This window comes from Lepisosteus oculatus, chromosome 1, assembly GCF_040954835.1.
Source record: "Lepisosteus oculatus isolate fLepOcu1 chromosome 1, fLepOcu1.hap2, whole genome shotgun sequence".
NCBI classification, from domain to species: domain Eukaryota; kingdom Metazoa; phylum Chordata; class Actinopteri; order Semionotiformes; family Lepisosteidae; genus Lepisosteus; species Lepisosteus oculatus.
Genome location: NC_090696.1, coordinates 32,272,027 through 32,294,369, shown reverse-complemented (window position 1 = coordinate 32,294,369; position 22,343 = coordinate 32,272,027). Strand labels below are relative to the sequence as shown.

Below are 22,343 nucleotides of genomic sequence, written 5' to 3'. Positions count from 1 at the left end.
AATGGTATCACAAAAACAAGTCTTTTCGACTTTGTGCCTTGTGTGCTTTGTGGTGTTTCTTCTTGTTTAGCTAGCTTATTAGGAGCTATCAGACACACAGACAACAGCGAAGGTCAGAAGGAGGAACGTGGCAGCCTGTCAACATAGAACAATGAAAAGCATGACCAGAGCTGTCCAGAGGCCTTGAGTTTTATAAATTGCTCCTGGGCAGTTGTACTTTGCAAATTATTTAGAGTGCTGACACTACATTTTATTTAAACTGGTAATCTTCTGTTAAATCATGTTTTTAGCCCTCCAATTCTGTCTTGAATTAGACAGAATGAGAAGAAAAGGGTAATTCCCCACTGAAAAGTAAAAATAAATAAGAAAAAAAAACATATTTTTGACTATGAAGCCTTCTTCAGGTGTGTGGCACCAAAGGATTGCTTTTTAGGAAAGAATGGACCTCTTCATGTTTGTTTGCAGTTTTTACACTGACACGTCTGTATCTTTCTAACATCTTTCTGTATCTGTCCAATAAAGACTCTGACACCCTCCTGTCAATGACTTTGCCATAAAACCTGAACTGAATTTCTACAAGAAAATATGAATGGTTACAAACTAGTGTAGGCCATTCAACTCAGCTAGCTTGTCAGATTGTTAAATCACGAATTGATCTGAGAATCTCATCCATCCATTTCTTGAAAGAGATAATGTATCACTTGCAACAGCATCCCTGATCATCAACACCTCTTAAGAGCTGTTGAGAGAGAAACAGGGTTGCAGACTCCTAATTAACAAGTTGAGGAGTGACTGCATAAAATATGTTCATTATGCATGTTAAAGCTGATGGAACAATACTAGAGTCGATTATTTTATAAACCAATTACTGAAGAAACTGCAGAAACAGGTCGATACAGGTCTAAACAATAAAGTGGATCAATGTAAGGTACTGACTGGTGATTAGTTAGAAAGACAAACAGCAGATACATGGGTATCCCAGAACTGGGTTTGCAAACTAGTCTAGAAGATGCAAATGATTAGCTGCTTCTATTAAATAATCTTATATTTAGAGTTTATGATTTTGCTATTTGTATGTGACACTCTGTGCTTGTATACACTTTTATTTACCAGGTGTCTTTGATTTTGTCTAAATCATCTGGATTTTTCTTTTTGGGTTCTACAGTTTTTGCTAATCCTACTATCACAGCATAATTTGTGAATTTGATTAGTTTATTAACTGCTCATGAATCAAAATAATTAATCATAGATTCACATAAATAAGGAAAGTCTGTGGTCCTAATACAGATCCGTGGGATACTTCATTAATTAGTTCCTCACACCTTTCCTTTTCGAAAAAACAAAATATGCAGAACAGAATTTTAAGAGTGAAAGTTCTTGAATACTATTTAAATATAATTGTATCTATTTCATTCGTTTTACATTTTCATTTTCTACAGGTCTTGTATATGGCTCCCAATTTACTGTAATCCATGACATGGTATATTTCTGTGGCTGTCAGAATTGTGGATATTTATTTTATTCAGTACCAAAGATGGCAGTACATTCACACCACTGTGTGAGGGTCTAAATAAACGTTCAACTTTTATAAAATTATACTGGAACCATTCACAGGACTGCTGCTGTTGGGCTGTTTTCTTATACTTCATGCCACAAGCTTTCCATATGAGATTAGATCACTTTATTAGCCATATACAATTTCTTCTTTGTCTTCTTTTCATCTTTTTGGATACCCCAACTTGCTCTCCATGAGACACACAGACAGGGAGAGAAGCTTGGGGTCAGAGCGCAGGGTCAGCCATTGTACAGCACCCCAGGAGCAGCTGGGGTTAAGGGCCTTGCTCAGGGGCCCAACAAAAAATGATGCCTCTGCCGGCTACAGGATTTGAACTGGCAACCTTCCAGCCACAGATCCTTAGCCACAGAGCCACCACTCCGCCCCTATATTGTGTAGAAATAAAATCAGTTGCCCTCTTCCATAGAAATGCAGCACAGAATGCAAAATATGGTATATGATGGAGTGCAGGATGTGGGTGTTGATTTCACAGTGAAGGGAACCCCCACATGTTCAGGTGGGTCATTTCCAGAGCACGTGAGATTTACAATACCCCTGATGCAACTATAACTCAAGTGGGATTTTTGACTGTTTGAGCCAATAGCTTTTAAAGAGTCCAAGTAAATGTGCTTTACAGGACAATGACATAAAATGATACTTTGGGTTCATGATGCTGTTCATACAGTTTATGAAGTGTGCATTGTGAGACCACTGTTACTTTGAACTTTTGAAGTTGGAGATCAGTACACCGCATAATTTAATTCTAAGAAAGGTCTTATGAAACATTCAGAAGTCCACTGTGGGAGGCTTGCTGTAGTTAAAATAGTAGTTACTGAAGAACTAACCACTATAGACTGGTAAGTGCTCTATTGTCTGTGTATAGTCTCACATCTCACATGAGGTACATTGGTTTTTAATTAGTTAACTGGTAGAGAGCTAGGAGCCACATTTTCATATGGGGATAATTTTGATTGTTTGGGTCTCATAGTGGTTGTTGGTTGTTATGTTGTTTAAGAGCAGGTCTTTCTTGATGTGTACAGAAAATGTGGCTGAATAAAGACTCTTTACATGCTATATATTGCTGTCCATCATGAGTTTTATTTGCTCAGGTCTCATGTACCACCTGTTCAGAGGGAAGCCTGGCACATACAGTATGTGTAATCAAAAATTCTTAATATGGAAATATTGATTACAATAAGTCTTTGTAAAAGTTGAATGCTGTTTTTGGAGTACAGATGAATATAAATTCAAATAAAAAGGATTATATTCTAATAATATTGAATTGGTTTATACTCTGGAGATGACTTCTATGTGTTTTGTCTTTACATTTTTCATTATTAACAAGCAGATTAATATTTAACCTGTGACAGGACGGCCTTATAGAATTGTAAAATAACTTTTAAAAATATAAATATAGGCTTCTGAGTTTAAACTTTAAATGACTCATACAAATTTAACCAAAGCATAATTTTCTTTTAGATTTTTAGAAATTAGACTGCTTATTTATAATGGCCAAAGTTTTGCACACTGGAGTCTGTATGTAAATATCTGTACTGTATTTTTTAAATAAAGTTTTCTGTTGTTATTGCCTATTTTTAGTGAGTTAAATGATTTGGGAGTTATTTTTTCAAAGCTTTGATAGATGAAGATTTTCCATCCTCTCGGATAGTCCTGGAGTACGATCATAAATGTAGGGAGGGAATTGTTGTTGTATCATGAAGGAAAAACACTGGAATCCAGTCCTGCTCTTTAAGCTTTCTGAGGGTTGAACTTGTTATAACTCAAGGATATCGTGTATCAAGGACAATATTCACATCTGTTTTCCAAAACTGATTTCAAACTACATTCTTAAGTACAGTTTAACTTACCATTTTAAAAGCAGTCTAAACCTGAATTTACACAAATCTTCTTTTAGGTGTATTTAGTATGAATGACCTGGAGAGAGGTTTACAAGCCTGAAATTTTATGAAGGAAATGGTAACACTTTACTGGGCCAGTATTCTGTAACAGAGACATGTTCCTCCAAAGTGAGTGTGCATTTAAGTGAGTGGTGCTTTAAGAGAGCTGCACAGCTGCCTGACCCGGTGAGGAGTATTGTGCGGAGTCAGCAGCCTGGCTGCCAGAACTGAAGCAGTTTCCACAGGGGAGTGGGAATGTCTGCCTCACACACTGACCTGCTTCTCGCTCGCTGTGGCCTTGCATACAAAACACCAGGGACAAGAACAAAAAAGAAAAGTGGAATCCTGTGGAATTTTACCCTAAAAACTGGGTATTTTTTCAGGGAAAAAAATCCTTTATATTTAGCACAATATGACATGGTACTTGGAATGATTTGGAACTATTTTTTATCTTCCTCACGGACCTAGATTCTTTGATCCAAATGTTTTATTAAATGTGGTTTTTCAGACGGAAAACATAAAAACATTAATCGTACTTAAAATCATGTATCTATTTTTTTATGTAGATGGTGAAAATATAGATTAAGAAAAATCAGGAGGTAAAAAAGTTCCAGTCTTTCTAAAATTAATAAAACAATTTGCACTGTACAGTTATTTTCAGCATACAAAACAACAAAGTTGTTAAATGCCTAACTTAATTGCTTTAATAATGTTTTAAAAAATTGAGACTTTATAATATTTGAATCTACAATGTTTTTAATATACTTTCCTCATGCTTTGTTTTTATTTTTATTATTAATTAACATAAAATTGCAGAAAAAGACATTAGTACAATTTATGTACTGTATGTGGCAAAAGGCTTTTTTGTTAACAAGGTGAGTATAAATATACTTCATAATCAATGTTTCATAATATCAGATTTTGCAAAGTGTTGTTCATGAAACGTTGTCCATTACTATTCAGTTCAAGTTCTGATTTTTTCAGGATGAATTAAGACACACATGAAGAAAGCAACCCAAAGAGAAGACTAAAAATGCTTTCTAAAGATTTCCATCGACCACAACTGGTGTGAATTTAAGTATTCATTCTCAGACTTTTCTCTGAAATGCACCTTCTTTGTATGGGTGCAAAGCATAAAGTCCAGCTTCCTAATTATTCCTATTTAATCCTATAGTATGACAAAAATGAGTTCCCTATAAAAACCTAAAATTTGAATTTAGGGTAATAGTACTGCACTCAAAGGATTAAATTAAAGCAAAATGTAAATTCAAGGCGACTATTTAAAATGCTGCATATATTCTGTCTCAAAATGGGCCATGCAAGTAAAGTGTAATTATCTCAAGGACTGTTCTTGATTAGCACATCTGTACTGCAGCTCATAGAGCTGACAGCGCAACCTCATGTTACGTCAAGACCAACCTTTTGTGAAACCTCTTGGAACAGACCGTTCAAGAAATATTCTTTAAAGAGATTAACTATCAAACTCAAAATGAACAGGATAGACTCAAGGCTCTTGACCTTTCCTTGTGTAATACTTCAGACATAATCCTCAGACCAGAGGCAACCACTGCAGTTCCTTTCCGCTCCTTTGCAAGCCCTTGTTGAATTAATCCTCATGTAATTAAAGGTCAATAAAGTTAAGGAGGTTAATGGTATCTAAGCCTTGCCTGAGCCAGGAATGGGAATACTTGGGTTGCCTACCTCTGTCCTAGTCCTTGTATTGAGATTAAATAGCTCGGTTCAGGGCATAGCTAAAACAAGACATTCCTAAAATATAAAAATGCTATGGAAAGCTGAAAGGTTGAGCAAACACAACAAAAATAAAAATATTCCACGTAAAGCTATGAATTGGCTTCATTACTCTCTGCTCTCCTCCCCACTAATAGCTGATGTGTGGTGAGCGTTCTGGCGCACTATGGCTGCCGTCGCATCATCCAGGTGGATGCTGCACATTGGTGGTGGTGGAGGGGAGACCCCATTACCTGTAAAGCGCTTTGAGTGGAGTGTCCAGAAAAGCGCTATATAAGTGTAAGCAATTATTATTATTAATTAAAGCATTGCTTGAAATCCCTCAAGCTTAATTTAAGGGGTTTAGGAAGATGCTCACTTGTTTTGCAATTTTCATTTTGTTTTTTCAGAAAAAGGCTTCTGTAGCTTGACTAAGTAAATCTTCTTGTTCTTTGCCAGGTTCCCTTTTTCTTAAGACGAGGTTTTGTGCAGCTGTAAAAAACAAGGCATTATAACTTGTCTTATTTGGTCTCAAACGGTTACTTATCTTTTCTTTGGAGGAAAAAAAAGCATAATGAACACTTAAAGTTGTCAAGTCATGAACATGGACAACCTTAGCTCTATGGTCCTACTTTTATTTTAAATCTATTTTAAAACATTAACTCAATACTTACAGTACAGTCAGACGCTGTATCTGGCTTGCTGCAAGGCTCTGTTTAGCAGGATTTCAATTACACCTAAGTCTCACAAAGGAACTAAAGATTTTATGGGAATCAAAATATAACAAATTCATTTATTTTTTTTACTGAAAAGCTTGAATGCAGTGAATATTTCTTAATTCAGGTGTGTTTGGTTACTTTCATTCGGCAAATATGCCAAATTTCAAAGTATCACATTTTTCTTTTTTAATTTGACCAGATAATTTCAGAAAATATATTTTGTAAGATATCTTATGTTTAAAGTGTCACTGAACCTACATTTCTTCAATGAAGTCTCTCGATAGTACACAGATTTTTAATACCATGTTGAATATAATACCAGCTTGCTCAATGGTAGTGGTTTTATTGCACCACAAACTTTGATCCATGAACTCTTAAGATTCAGTATGTATCACATTCTTCAGTTGAAGAAGAAGAAGAAGAAGAAGAAAAGATGGTTTATTTCTGGAAGGTTTTTATTTTTATTTTCATCAGTAGAAAATATGCTATACTGTAACACATGTGAGCTAAACAATTTCTACATTATCTGTTTTAAAAGTGAATAATCGTTTCCCCAATGTCAGTGTTTATTCACACACATTTATCATTATGCAACCATATGAGTATAAAATAAAGTCCATATTTAGTGAAATAACACTCTGGGTCAGCCACAAAACAAACACATGCCAGCTTTGGAAATATGGAAGAACTGCTGCAGCACAAACCAATGACTCTAGTTTTGCAGTGGGAACTTGATACTGTCATATGACAACCCATTATCAGCTTCTGTACTTTGCAGAAACAAACGTTTCTTTTGTGCAATTCTGGACAACCTAACAATACTGTTGCAGTTTAGGCCAAATAGCAACACCCACAAGCCATTTTTATGATCTTCTTCTGTAAAACAAGCGTGAATTGGTACTTGCAACATATATTTTGAGCTTCATATCCATTAACATTGTTAGATTGTAATAGGTAAAGCTTTTATTGTATTTACAAACAGATTTAAGGTCTAGTTGTTAAATGTGTAGCAACACTGGTTCGACTTCAGATAGGGAGCTGCTTCTCTCTCACACACAACCCAGCTGATTGACCATCACTTCTACCTTAGCACATGCTGTTTATCTGGAAAAGAAAATCACTCTTGATAAAAACAGTGACCTGTGTTGAAATGGTTTCTATCTGAACAATTGTGTCAGTTTTAAACTCAGTTTTCAATTAGCAGGTAATCTCAGGCCCCACAAAGATACAAAATCACAGGAAGAACATACTGTTATTATGTAAAAAACAGTAAATCCTAATAAAACTGTCCAGCAATCCAAAAATGTCAATGTTTACACAAACACAAGCATGAGTCATTTACAAAGGCTGAATTAAATCTAGCAGATTAATGAAAGCAATCCGTTGACTGATGCAAAGACATTTACTGGATTAACTGAATGGTTTTAGAGAGTTATAGTTATGAAGAATAATGTAATGTAGCAATATGTCACTATACAGTAGATGCATCATAGTATCGTAACAAGCTTTGAGCTGCATTATCTTCAGATAATATGTTGCTGTTCTTGTAAAGTACAGGGCCCACAAAGTGCAGTTCTGTTCTGCCAGTTCAAAAGCTTCTCCAGAACTTTCTTTGTTTCTTTTGACTTTTTTTCCCAAACCTTCATAGAAGTATTTCTGGGGTCATTATACTCTTGAGATACTGAGCTTTGCCCAGTCAGCATTATGGCCTGAAATCTGTGTACTTATGCCAACCTATGATTTATTTTGTGAAAGTGACAAAAAATATTTGTAGGTATGACACCCCAAATAATCAGTCTGTGATGCACATACAGTATGTCTGTTGTCTTCAAAAATCAGAGTGGTGGCAATTGTTTGTACCTCTATCACAATTTCAGAAAACAACAAATGTTGCATTATCCTAAAGGTGAAGTATCTGCAGTTTACTTTGTCTTAACTCTTTTAGAAATTCTAATTTCTTGTAGGGAAGGGGTTAATAGTAACTCACTAAAGACTGAATACATTTTTCTGTTTATTTGTCTCATTTGAAACCCTTCTGTCTTCTCTGGCCACTGCGGGGAAAACCTGTTTAGTCGCTCGAAAAGAGAAGTGCTCCATCTCGTGGATATAGTGGGACATTACAATGTTGACACTACAAACTGTATCAGATTAGTTACATTTTATAAGAAATTATTAATAAATCTAACTTGGAATGTTATTGCACAAAGTATAAGAAAACTCCCACTATGAATGTATTAGCACCTCTCTTTGAAGGATCGTTGTTGTTACAATAATAATTATTATAATCAAATGAGAGGGTGTATTCCTAATTTTCTACACTGTGTAAATTCAAAATCTTGGATATTTAATATAATCTTGTGTTTATGTTTTAGCAAACCAAAAAAAGTATCAAAACCATTTTAAAATAACAAATTCACAAGCCAATTGAACAATGGATTTGCACAAAAGTTGTTTAGGTAAACTGATAATGTTCCATATCAATATCCCTGGCAAAATGTCTCAAGGACAGGCAGTGCTGCCAATGCAAAATATGAGTTATCAAAGGTTGCAACTGGAATTTAAAAGATTAAAAAGGAAGAATGCTCTGCAGGAAAAAATATAATTGAAAATTAATATTGTAATAATATTTGAGAAGTAAATAACGACTAATGTAATAAATTATAAAGAGCGTAAAGGGTATCTCTTTTATAAATAGTTGATTGAGGTTGTGACACAAATTGGAGCTGAAATGAGTCTATAGCTTGTAGAAATAACACACCTGGGTAGCTCCTCCTCACCCAAATAGTCCCACATTTAAAAGATAAACAATGTAATAATAATCTGTGTAATACTAATTGCTTACACTTATATAGAACTTTTCTGGACACTCCACTCAAAGCACTTTACAAGTAATGGGGACTCCCCTCCACCACCATCAATGTGCAGCATCCACCTGGATGATGCGACGGCAGCCATAGTGCACAGAAAACTCACCACACATCAGGTATTAGTGGGGAGGAGAGCAGAGTAATGGATCCAATTTAAAGAGGGGGATTATTAGGAGGCCATGATTGGTAAGGGTCAATGGGAAATTTGGCCAGGGAGCCGGGGTTACAACCCTACTCTTTTCAAGAGACGCCCTGGGATTTTTGATGAACACAGAGAGTCAGGATCTCGTTTTTACCAAAGGAGAGCACCTTTTTACAGTATTGTGTCCTCATCACTATACTGGGGCATTAGGACCCACATGAGCACCTACTGGCCCCACTAACAACTCTTCCATCAGCAACCTTAGTTTTTCCCAGGAGGTCAGGTACTGACCTGGCTCACACCTGCTGAGCTTCAGTGGGCTGCCAGTTGTGAGTTGCAGGGTGATATGGCTGCTGGCTATAATAACTGGCTGTACAGCATGGGTAACACCAATCACAAATATCAAGGTTCCATACTATGCAGTGATGTCTGTGTAACTAGCCTCCTGACTTTTGACTTGACTCTTGACTTTTTTACACCTATGGTAATTACCTCTTTTTCCCTCCTACAGAGAGTGTTCTCCCATAAGTACTGTATGGGAATAGCTTCAGGAGACGCCGGACTCTGCATTTCAATAGTCGAAATCAGAACAAGCAGGCCATGCAGATACATGTTCTGTGTTGTTTATAGCATGTTTTATGAAAGTGTTTTAACTTTATGAACATTATCTTTCCATTAAATCATTATATGATTATATATAACTCCATAATAAATCTACATTATGTTTAGCAAACAGTTGATCATTTAAATAATTAGAAGGAAAAATACTGGTCTGGCGTTAGTTTGGACCTCCTGGTGACTCAGAATAAAGTTTAACTGTGTGATTTGTATAGTGTGTACAACACTGTCTCAGATTTTTTAATTATCTTTTTCTCTTTATAGATTGTTTAAAACACCAAAATGCAAAATGCAACAGGAAAGATGGGACAACAATGCATATAATCATCCAGGTGGGGCCGCACATTGGTGGTGGTGGATGGGAGTCCCCATTACCTGCAAAGAGCTTTGAGTGGAGTGTCCAGAAAAGCGCTATATAAGTGTAAGCAATTTTATTATTATTATTATTATTATTATTATTATTATTATTATTATTATTACAGTGTTAATCCCACAATTCAGTGCAGAGAAAGCCAAGCCTGAGGTCAAATCAATTCCTACTCTTTGCAAGAACAACATGGCTATCATTTGGTAAAAAAACAAACAATAATTTTTGCATTAAAATTGCCCCTAAAATAATCCTAAAGTAAATTTTATCTTAATAAACACAACGCTTTTTTAGCTGACATGCACTGAAGACTGTACACTTGTCTGAACAGTTTTATGTACTGTATATGCATAACCAGATTTTTTATGGAACATAACATGTTTTGAAATAGTAACTTTGACATGTCTCTAATTTTAAAGGATATAATTTTAAAAGTAAGGTATTGCCACACTGAACAAAAGAAGAAAAAAATATATTTTTGCTACAAAACCCTTGTTATGTGTCAATTTTAAGAAGTTCATTTGCTTAATTTTTTTGAATTTTTATGTTTTTATTTTTTGTGGATTGAGCTTTTTTTCAGGTGTCAATCTATTTTTCTTTGTTTTCCTTGTGTATGGAGCAGGGGGTCTTTAGATTTTGAAATTCAAATTGTGCCCATAGTATGCATAATCCACAATAAAATGCCTTAAATATACCTTTTAAAAAAATGTCATTAAAGAAACATGAATAATCCTAATTACATATACTGTCATAATATTTATATTACTTTAAATATTTATTATACATAATGTATACATATAAATAATAGCATTTATGTGCTTTATTTATTTTTTTCATCAGTCCCTTGTGACTCAGGAAATTTATAATGACATGAGTATATAAGAAAATTTAGTACCACAGCACATTATTAATGAAAAACAGTACTATGGGCCTATATATATTGCCCCCCCCCCCAGAAATGGAATTCCCTTTACATTTCCCTCCTAAGTTCTTCAGTTTCAGTTAAAGTTCTACAGTAAGAGTGAAAATCACAGTTTGTACAATCAAGGTCATAATCAAATTGTTGACTGTACTGTAGCTATAGATAGACAAGTGCAACAAGTAACCTTATACAGCTCTTGTTACAACTTGCAACATGTTCAAATATGCAATACGGTACAATGCAAGGTATAGTTCAAAGTGTGGTTATATATGTCGAATTAGCAAAGGATTACCACTTATACTACACATTAACTTCTTACAGTTTAGGTGCAATTGCAAAATCTTATCCTGCCTCAAGTATGTCTGCTTTATGAGACCAGGTGGAAGGCCTATGCATTATGTTAGGAAGAATGGAGCACAATGATAGAGGAAGCTGGTCTGTTTCCTTATCTAAGAGCACAGAGCCCCACTTCTTGAAGATTATGGACTAAGATTAATTAAATAAATAATTATGTCAAGGAATGAATGCCAGAAGATCTGGAAAAGGCACAGTTCTGGGCCACATTCCTCCTCAGACAATGTTGGCTTTATGGAAAACAGGAAAAGTGGGAGGTGGAGAAACCACAAAATGCTGGCACAAGTGAATAAATACGTGTATCATCAGTCTAAAAAAGAAAGTGAATATAAATAAATAACTCCTAATGCACATTTTACATTGCAAGGTGCAATACATTGCATGTACTGCAATTGTATCCAATTGAAAAAATAGAAAACTTACAAAGCTTTATTAAATCTATTAATTTACATTTAAATCTAATAATTAGACTTAGATCATTTCAGGATATGCTGCAGCTAAATCAGTTAATATCTAATATAATATTTTATTTTGAAATAATTATTTTATTATATTATTATTATTGTTGTTGTTCCCATGTGGCAATTCTATGCAGGTTTCTAAGGTGAACTAAATTCACAAAACCAGTTTTAAACACAGGAAAATTAATTGGATCCTCCATGCTGATTATTAGAAAGCATGCATGTGATGCAGTTGTGTTTCTAAAACATATGGGTTCAAGCCTAATAATAGTATACTATCCCCTTAAATGGTGATACATTATATCTTTTCCTCTTTTGCAACCTTTCTGCTCAGAGGTTAAACTGATTATCCTGCAGCACACACATGTACTGTAACTGGTATCACAAAAAAATAACAAAAACTCTCTTGTACATTCCTACTCCTTAAAGTTATATTTGATTCTAAAGTTAATGCTGAATTTGTCATGAACATTTTTGTTTTTTATTACATCTATATATAATTGCAAACCTCTTCTACATATTTTCCTACGGATCATCACAATGGAAACACTTGCAACAGATCAGGGCATGTCATCTGATTCACCTACTGTAACTCATTTGGCTGCTAGTAGCTACTTGAGGATTTCATCAGGCCATTTCTTGAAGGAAGTCAGGGTTTCAGCTTGGTGGTAGATGGGCTCCCACGACACTAAGGAACAGTACTGTCCATAGAATAACTTTGATTAGAATATTTTATACAAATTTGATTTTCTTTTAATAAAAACTACTGGATGGTCTCAAACAGGTTTTCTTGGGTGGTTAGCTGTTGTCACTGAGCAAGATAAAATGGAGAATACAGTAGGTGCTCAAGGCATCTTTTTTTTTCAACAACACCATTGTCCACCTCCTGTCTCTCCCAGGATGAGGAGTCGTTATCACGTCAATGGTCTTATTTGCATACTAACTTTCAGTCAGTGGCTATTGTCTTCATAACCACACATTAGCACATGGTAAGATGCCCGTGGTAAGGACGTCTATTAATCAAATAATGATGATAATTTGTAAAATAAAGATTCATTAAAACTGGAAATATGTGCAGATGTGTTTAAATAGGCCAAAGTCCAAGCAAAACTAAAAAATAATTCAGAAGAACAAGTAAAGGTTTATTCAATGCTGAAAAGAGAAGAGGAGAAACACAACTGTGGAGCTTTCTGTACAGATTTCATTGTTATGATATCATTCCTAAATGATTTTGTCTGAAATTTAACACTTTTTCCTTTGACTCTGTCACCACCCAAGCAACACTCCTAGTCTTCTACAAAAATTTCGAGGTCACCTGAAGAAGGCTCCACATTGTGTTTCTTTTCCTCTCTTTTCAACATGGAATAAACCTTGACTCCCTTTGCAGCCTATGCATGCTGACGCAGCTACCTACTTGAACTAAATAAAATCATTCTCTGAGGATGTAACTTATGATATCAATGACTTAAATAGAGATCCAAACAAACTGGAAGGAATTTTTAGTCATGGCTGTTGCAGCAATATTACTAATAATGAATATGAAATGACATGAAAAAAGCAAATCTCTGTGTTGGGACATGGGGCCTTCCCACACATTCCTCAATACTCAAAATGAGTTTTATTGTCTTTTTTTCACTTTCTTTATAAGGAAATTACATATAGTATTGTCAAAGATAATTCTTTGTTTTAGTTTCCAAGAATGTCAAGCTCTTGGCATATAATATATGCTCGATAGTTCATGAGGTCTAAGGTCATAACTTGAAACATGAATTTCTCATTTGATTCATAATAATGTTACACTTGTAATATTTCAGACTATCAGACTACATGGGGGATAATGTTCTTTATAATGATACAAATATGTGGATTTTGAATATACAAATGTATTTCTTTTATAAGGACCTTCCTATATCCTGTCCATGGATACAAACCAATGACATCTGAAAATGACAGCATTTTCCTTCTAATCAAGCACCTTTTCACCACCAATTTTATTATTCATATCCATTAAGACACTTAATCCATCTTACATCAGTATAAATGTTATAATAAAGGTTAGATTATTCTAAATTAAGTATCTTAACAAGTGTTTCCTGTTCTCCTGTTCAATATGCATACAGAAGGCAATTCAAAAGGTAGATCTAAGAACAGACATTATCCAGTCAAGTGCACCTTTTTTGCTAAATAATATTAAACACTGTGGAGCTTAATAACAAAATATACAAACTACCAAGTAATAACATTGGATGTGTAAAAATAGCTCAGTTTTGTGTAATTTATTGAATATACTGTATACCAGACAATGTGATTTGAGTCACGTCAGTTTACATCTGCATTTTCTAGCTCAGAATTCCCCTAAACCAAGCACAGTTCAAATATTAAATGTAGTTTAATTTAAATTACCTTACAGTAACGTGTATTTATTATTCGATACAGATATCACACGTGTTGCTTTCTTATTTTATAGATATTTTGCAATTACACACCTCTGCAACTAGGAAAACATTTAATAACTTTACATTACTGTCAAGTCCTGAGCGTGGCAACGCTTGTTAACAGCATTCCAATTGAAACTGCCCTGACCCTGCTGAAATCACTACTAAACCTATTCTTTACCAGCGAAAAAATAAAATATTTTAGAGTACATGTAGCTAATAATATAACATGTATTTGTACTGCTGCCATATTTAGCAACGTACTTCTTAGGTTTTGATACTGGGCTCCTGGGCTCCTTGAAAGTATGCAGCAGCAATATAACATAGACAAGTGGATTAAAATTTATGAAAATACTGTACATTTACAATGTCAATTTGCATAGTTAGAAACAAGGACCAAAAATAAACTTAAACATTAAAACGTTAACTTGAAATACAAATACACCGGAGAAGAACTACATTTCCCACAATTCCGCTAAAAAGAATAGGCGCGTAATAACCGTATTCTGCCCTTTTGAACAAAAAGACATTGGTGATTGGTTGGACTGACGAGGCACCCTCTAATTATCTAGAAATGTAATTGGCTCGTAATGGAGTTCCAGGTCCCGGATGTTGTACTTTAGCTTGCATATAACAGAGAGAAGGCGGGATATGAGTTTAAATCAGGCAGAGAGAGGAGAGTGGTGGTAGCAGCGCGCATAATTTGTCATTGTAGTTACTGACTGGAATAAAATGGTAAGCGGTTTTCGTAACTGTGTTAGAAGACCTCGATCTTGCACCGTGTATTCCCAATGTAGGTAAATTGGGGTGGAATTACTGAAGACAAGTTGCATCGTGGCGCACCAGGACGCAGTTGGCGTCTGTTTTGCACATACGCTTGTCTCTTGGCTCGTGGCGATTGAAGTTAATCTGATTAGCCTTCGTTTTTGTTTTGTCCTTGCATTTCCTATCTTTGAGCAGTACTGATCTGCTACAATGTGCTTTTCAGGCTGGAGGGAAAGCAGGGAAGGACTCCGGAAAGACCAAGACAAAGGCTGTTTCGCGCTCGCAGAGAGCCGGGCTGCAGGTCTGTATCGCGTCTCTTCCTCTGCAGTGGGGGAAGCCGGCAAAGCTTGTGGATATGTGGTGTTGAACTAGTGAAAAGCGTGTGTGTGTGGTGTGTGTGGGGAGGGATCCGATTCATGTGGATCGCGATGTTGCGGAAGTGAGGGGTACAAGTTTCTCAAAGACACGCTGTAGTTCATATTTTGTTGTGTAACCATATCAAAACTGTACCTTAAGTGGGGGGCAAATATCTTCCTAATCGGGAGAGACTAACGCCTTTTCTGCTTGTTTTCCTTCTCATTGGTAGTTTCCAGTGGGTCGTATTCACCGGCATCTGAAATCCAGGACCACGAGCCACGGGCGTGTGGGGGCCACCGCAGCGGTGTACAGCGCGGCCATTCTGGAGTACCTGACCGCCGAGGTGTGTTGGCTGCTTACGGGCAAAACCTCTGTAGGGCAGGAGCTACAGTGAAGGTGTATTAATTGCTTTATGTCGAATCCACGCTGCTTCCTACTCCCCTTCTCTATCCGTTCAGAAGTGCCAGGCTCCTTGACATGTGCGGGGACTGCATTGCTGGTGGTCCCCCTCCCCATGGCTGCAGCAGAGGCGGGAAGGCAGCGGGGACACTGGCGATAAAGACACCCTTTCTGTCCCCCCCCAGGTTCTGGAGCTGGCAGGAAATGCGTCTAAAGACCTGAAAGTAAAGCGCATCACTCCGCGTCACTTGCAGCTGGCGATTCGAGGGGACGAGGAGTTGGACTCGCTCATTAAGGCGACCATCGCGGGTGGTGGTAAGGAGTACTTTTGTACTGTGCTAGCCCTCCTCTTCATTTGTGCAGATGTGCCACGTTTGGTAGACGGGAGCACTTAAACGGTTCATAAACAATAAGCAAGGCAGAACTCTCTGCTTTTTTAAAAAAAAAAATATTTCTGTAGTATAACATCGCCTGTGTGAAATTGAAACCATAATTGATTTGGGGGGGTTCTAAACTAATTTTAATCTGGTTACTTGGCTTTTCTTTGCTTATGTCCTATACGTGACCTGAGATCTGCCAATACCACAAGTGAAATACTTGGAGTGGAGAGACTGCTTTTTGTTTTTATGCTTCTAAATGATGGAACTCCCTACAACGTTTTATTAGGCAGTCAAGCTTGGTACATTGTTTTAAAAAGCGTTTGAAAATATATTTTTAATTTAGCTTTTAGTTAAAATGGTTCTTTGTTCTTTCTATTTCTTTTATTCTCATTTTATTATGACTTTCCTCATTTCTATTTTTCCTTTTCAAGCATAAGTTGACATTTGTTGCTTTACTGATTATAGTTTTCCTTTACAACTGAAAGTAGGTTTCTTCATTTTAAGATTTTTTTTTATGCTTGGTTTGGAAAGCACTTTTGCTGCTATTTGAATGAAAGGTGCTCTATAAATAGTTTTTTTTTAATGTCCTTTGACATTCTCAAATACCAGGGGATGTTCCCTATTTATAACATGTTTGCTCTTCAAAACATCTGTGTTTTGGAGAGGAGAAATGGGAAGACTTCTGTCCACCTTGATTTTGAGGTCTTTAGAAAATGACACCAGTTTTCACTGATGCACAAGCCCTTTAATCTGACCTGGAAAAGTGCAGGCCTTAACACTCTGAAATTGAATTTTGTCCACAGGTGTTATCCCTCACATCCACAAGTCGCTGATTGGGAAGAAGGGACAGCAGAAAACTGTATAATTCAAGCTGACGCTGGCCAAGCTATCTCAGGACTAATGGTTTAAAGGGTTGTTCTTAAAGAGCATGAGACTTGTTCCGCTTTGTATTAGACTTTTTAAATTGTTTTGAGCTTTGCATATTCTCATTTCTGAGGTATTTTAAATACATTGGCTTCAAAGAAGCCTGATTTATTTTAATACTAGGTTGAGGTACTGCAGCAGTATTGTTTCCTATTTAATGTGTGATCCAGGAACTGATTTGTTCTGTTAAATTTAAAATCCGCTTTATATGATTGAAGTTTTGTCCTGGAATAAAGTTAAAGTATTGACTGCTTTGTTTCCAATGCTATAAAGCGTTATGATTTTGGTGAATTTGGAAATGCATGTTTTGAAGTACAGTATATTAAGTAGTTTGAAGTACTTGGCAGCACATGTTTAAGATATTGTATCTCCAAATATCCACCTGCATAAGAATTATCAGTTGATCAGTTTTGTGTGTAACCACACTAGTTCCTGTTTCTAGCTGAGAAACCTACCTAAAATGTTTTTTTTTCCTATGGTTTTGACTTGCACAGTCCACCATGGGAGATCAGATTATCTGAGCAGCTGTACAGGAGTCTTGAAATATTAAATACACTGGTATTTGAATAATGGTAGGCTGTATGTATTGACTAAATTGACACCAGTTTCTCAATGGGGTGTTTACAAAGAAAGCTTACTATAAAAATCCTGTGAAATATTTGGACTATCTTGTCCTAATGTTTGGTTAAATGGTCTGTGGTAATATTGACTTAAGTATGCATCAACTCCTTACAAAGAAATGCATAAAAAGCTCAGGTCACTTTTAAAGTTAATGTTCTGCAATTGTTTAAATTCTGTTTTCACCTGTTAAATGTCTGACTTTCCATCAACTGTATGTTCCAGGTTAATTAAATACTAATCAAATGGCTTAGAGCTCAGCTGGAACAAACTTGGGCTGGGTGTTAGAAATCTGTATTAGCAGTGTCAGCATGTCTGCAATGTTGAGTAGTTAAGACTGCACTTTGAAAGCTAAGATTATGGATGGGATGTTGCCATTTTATCCTTAAGCAGGGTACTTCACTCAAATTGTTCCAATAAATGCCTTGTTCTAGAAGTGAGTCTCATGTTTGTTGTAAATTAAAATTTCTCACCGGACCTGGTTAGTGTAAGCATGTATGATCCTAATATTTGTTCCCAGCATGAATTTTGGCTCCCTTTACAATTAAGGCTTTAAGAGGGAGTGCAACCGACTGTCCCATGCTGTTGGATTTGTTTGGCTTTCAAAGCTTGTTTTTTTTTTTTTAAATTTCTTTCAGCTCCTTTAAAAGGTGGCTTGGTATTTCCAATTCTAAACCTTGTTGCCAATTCAAGAGGTTACAGACAAGTAAATTGATTGTTCATTGATCTAGGTGTCTTCACAAGTTCTTTCTGGGAAGAAGCCAGGGTTTGGGCGAGTATGATCTGGCTACCCACAACCCTTTGGGCTCCTGATTTAAATTCACATCTACCATTTCCAAAGATGGCCTCTGGGTTTATTTCACATATACTGAAGTTACCTGGATTACTTGTCAGTACCTTTCTAAACTTTTGAATACTGGTATCAAGTTTTCCTTGATTCTCTCATATCCCTCCCCAACTGTTTATGCTTGCTCTTCGTATCATTTCCAGAGAAGCAATATCTTTTTAACCTTGGGGCAAATTGGATGGGGGTATTTTTATATAAAGAAGGTCTCCTAGTGCATTGTACAATTTTTTGCATCCTTACATAGTAGGATAACTGCATCAACCCCAAGATCTCTTCAGAAATTTAAGCCAATAACTATTTTCTATTTGTATTGATACCTGCATTCCAATATCGTGTACATTAAATGTTCACCGACCAGCTGTTTGCCCCGTCTTGAATTCATTTAGCTACTTATACAGTCTTTACTAAAAATGGCTTCACTTAAAGTTAACTTAAACTGGTGGTTTGGAACCAACCAATTTAGGTAATGGGTTAAGGCTCTGGTCATGGGAAGAATGTATCATTTCCACTTGTTCATAATGAAGTGATAAGTTAATGGCTTATTAAATACATTCATTCTTTGTACTTAAATTAAGGGAGCAAATTTTAAAACTAGTTGGAGAAGATGTTTAGCTATTCAGAAACAATACATGTGAAATTTAGTATTTGTAAACCAATATTTCATGTTTTAGTTTTCTCCAGGATACTTGCTTTATTACCACTGTAGTAAATCTTTGAAAGTAATTCCAGTTCTTGGAGGCCTCCACACTTGCTTTATTGTTGCAGCCAAGCTGTTTCTCATTGAACACTTATTTGACTTTTATATTTTAGCTGTTGAGTGGTTTTCACATATATATGGGTGCACATATATTAATCTATTAAAGAATCTTTTACTGGAGTGGGTTTCTGTACATTTTATTCTACATCTCTAAATGATTAAATGAAATGCATCACCTGTTTCATTGACAGTAATTGTTCAGTCTTGGGAAGCAGATATACCAGGTTACCATTAAATCAATTGGATTGGGGCTCCTCTGGAGGGGCCCAACTTGAGCAGGAATGTACAGTCCTGACCCTACAGTCTTGCAACCTCTGCATGTTTTCATTCCACTGTAGTACTTAACCAATTCCTGCTGATGGTACTATTATACCTGTTGGATGCAGCAGTAATACCTGCAGTGGAGAGATGTACTGTAAAAACTGCTGGGGGGTTATTCTTCACCTTTACTGCCATCTGCATCCCTTTGGCTCTCAATATTGTTCTTGTCTCTCATCAAAAAAAGTAAGTTAGTTCTTGAAACCTAAGACCAATAGAATTAAGCTTTTTATTTTGATGTCAAATTAAGGATACATAGAAAAAGTTGCACTTTTTAGAATGATACATTTTAATTTTAAAGTTTAAATTTAAATACCCATGTTTGAAGCAAAGTAGTTGTCCTTCATGTGTTGGCAATGAATTTGTTTTGATGTACCTTCTAAAACAATCTGGCCTGTCGTTCTGCACCACAAAAAAAGAGCTTCTTGCACCCCAGGGGCTGCCTGAGCCTCAGGTTCAGGATGGCTGTTCTAGGCTGAGAGATGTGTGGTCACCGTTTGAGGCACCTCAGCCTTGGATGTTGAACTTTAGGTTTATGGACCGAAAAGCATGTTGTAGTTTCTGACCTTTTTTAGATTATTTTAGAATCTCCTCTAGGGGGAGTGTTTAGGCTCCAATACTGATTGTAATTGTGTGGACCCTAAATAGATTTCAAATGCTAGTTGAACATTACAGCCTTAGAAAAAGGTAGAGAAAGTAGATGGCAAAAGTCACTTTATTGCTATTTTTAGAGACTAGCATGTGATCTTCCTCTTTTTGAGGCCCATACACACTTCTAGGTGCAATGAATTAAAACTTTTCAGAATCTTAAATATATGTACATCTGTAAGAATATTTAGAGGCACATTTCTTATTTAATGAGAAACACAGCAATTTGTCTTCAGAGTAAGTGAACAAGTGACTACATACAAAGCTGAAGTTCTTGATAATTCTGTTAAACCTTGATTCAATAATTTGCTGGTTGTCAAACAGATTTTCTGAAACTAGAATGCCTACTCTGATAGCTTTTCATCAATCTTGTATATTGTGTTACCAGTAGGGGGCGCTCATATATCATGTAATACTTAAGAACGCTAGCCTGAAGTAACTTGGAGCACAAAACTGATTAACATCTATTAAAACGCTGAGAAACCTGATTTACAGTATAAAATATAACCTCCTTTGTTTCTTTTAGATCATAAATGGAAGGATTACACAACTGAACAGATATCTATATTCAGTTTTCATATTTCGTGCTATTTAATGATTTAATATAATTAGGCAGCAAAGAAATATTCTAACGGACTGTAATTTAATTGCAGGTGTGTCTACTATGGGGCTTAGAATTAAATCTCTTCTGTTGCCATTCTTTACTCAAATCATCTTCAATAATGGGTCTTATCATAGTCTTTAAGTGTTTTGAAAGCCCTCCACATGTTTGTGTAGTTTATTAGTTGCTTTGATTAAAAAAGTCTCTTCTGTCATTTTTTTATCTTAGTGTGGAGCTAATGTCCACATATACTGTCCACAGTATATTTTTTATTTAGATTTTTAATGGAATTAAAATTTTAATAGCTGTTTAAACTATGGTCTTCTAGCCTTAGATTTGTTTCACAAATACAGTCAATTGCATCAATGCCTCAGCTCAAAAGTGTTGGTTGCAAATATTGTTCTATACATTTTGTAACCTTTTCACTATCATATATTGTGAAGATTATATTCCCAATAATGGGAGGCACACAGCTGAAAGATGTTTTGTCTCCTAGTGTTTGAACTCAAATTCCTTTCACATCCATTTTCAGTTTTATCTTTAAAAGATACCTCATTATGGATCATTACATTTTTGTGCAAAAGGGTTAAAAAGAAAAGTATTTGAGCAAAGGAAATTCTTAAGTTTACTTTGCCTTTTTTTTAAAAAAACTGGACAATTAATGACAAATTGCCATTCTAACACAGGTGTGATCTAGGGTCAGGTGAGGTAATTGTGCAGGTGTGTAGTATCACTCAAACACGTCTCTGCCTGATGGAGTCAGCACCAGTTTTCACAACATGAGCCCACATGCCTAAGGATACTCTGTAATGGCCGTGACAGTCTGAGACTGACATTCTTGTATAGCTTTCCACTACCCAAATAAAAGGCTTGTTTTTCTATTGAATTTTGAATGATATATTTTTTTTCTGCTCCTTAAAGGTGGGAGACAGTGTTTCTCCCTTTAGTTCAATACAAATGGCCAACAGGCATGATGGGAACTTTATCCCAAAATTGGAAAAGCACACTTGAGTTGCCTCTGTCCTGACCAATTTATTTTCTCCCAGATTATGTCTTTTAGTGGTTTTGCAATGCAGTGAAAGGCTTACTTCGATGGGGATCCACTATTATTAACTTGGAGTTTCAAAGGGTACAAATTTCTGACAATGTGGGCACTCCAAGCAGGGTTGACAGAGCTTTTTTAGGTCAACCTTGGGAACAGCAGACCACCCAGGAAAAAAGACAGTCAAAGTCTTTCAATTGCTCCACTAGTCATCATAGCCAAGCCCAAAAGGAGAGAGGGCTCTTGGTTATTGACTATTTCCTATGGGGAAATGACAACAGAAATACAGTATTTTGAGTCAACAGTGATCCTGCATGCACATATGCAACTGTGCAGTCATTTAATGTTCAATACTTTGTTACTGCCCTATAGTATTTGAATACTATGGTCAAGCAAATGCTCAGTGGCTTCCTCACCAGTCCTGAATTGTATATTTGCATATTGCACAAAGTTTCATTCAAAGTGACTTGTAATTCACAATTGTTTTATGACAGACTGAGCAGCAGAATTGTTTCAGAGTACGTTCCCTATTTGCTTTATGTGAGGATTCCGTGAAACCTCTTGTTTAGTACTCAGCAATATTTCTTATTACAAAGCTTCTTCTGATTTTTATCGAATACC

The 22,343-nt window shown here is 36.0% G+C and overlaps 1 protein-coding gene across 1 annotated transcript; it reads left to right on the top strand.

Annotated features, from left to right (window-relative positions):
- The first annotated feature begins 14,692 nt into the window (after positions 1-14,692).
- LOC102691733 (histone H2A.Z) lies at positions 14,693-17,945 on the top strand. The gene is made up of 5 exons (XM_015345056.2): positions 14,693-14,801; positions 15,055-15,132; positions 15,418-15,531; positions 15,773-15,902; positions 16,771-17,945. The coding sequence occupies exons 1-5, from the start codon at positions 14,799-14,801 to the stop codon at positions 16,830-16,832; spliced, it is 387 nt and encodes a 128-aa protein (XP_015200542.1). The 5' UTR covers positions 14,693-14,798; the 3' UTR covers positions 16,833-17,945.
- Positions 17,946-22,343: the final 4,398 nt, after the last annotated feature.

Bases quoted from the DNA above. Each gene is read 5' to 3' on its own strand.
- LOC102691733 (XM_015345056.2), top strand. The intron at 15,532-15,772 runs GTGTGTTGGCTG...GTCCCCCCCCAG, and splicing joins TGGAGTACCTGACCGCCGAG to GTTCTGGAGCTGGCAGGAAA. The intron at 15,903-16,770 runs GTAAGGAGTACT...TTTTGTCCACAG, and splicing joins GGCGACCATCGCGGGTGGTG to GTGTTATCCCTCACATCCAC.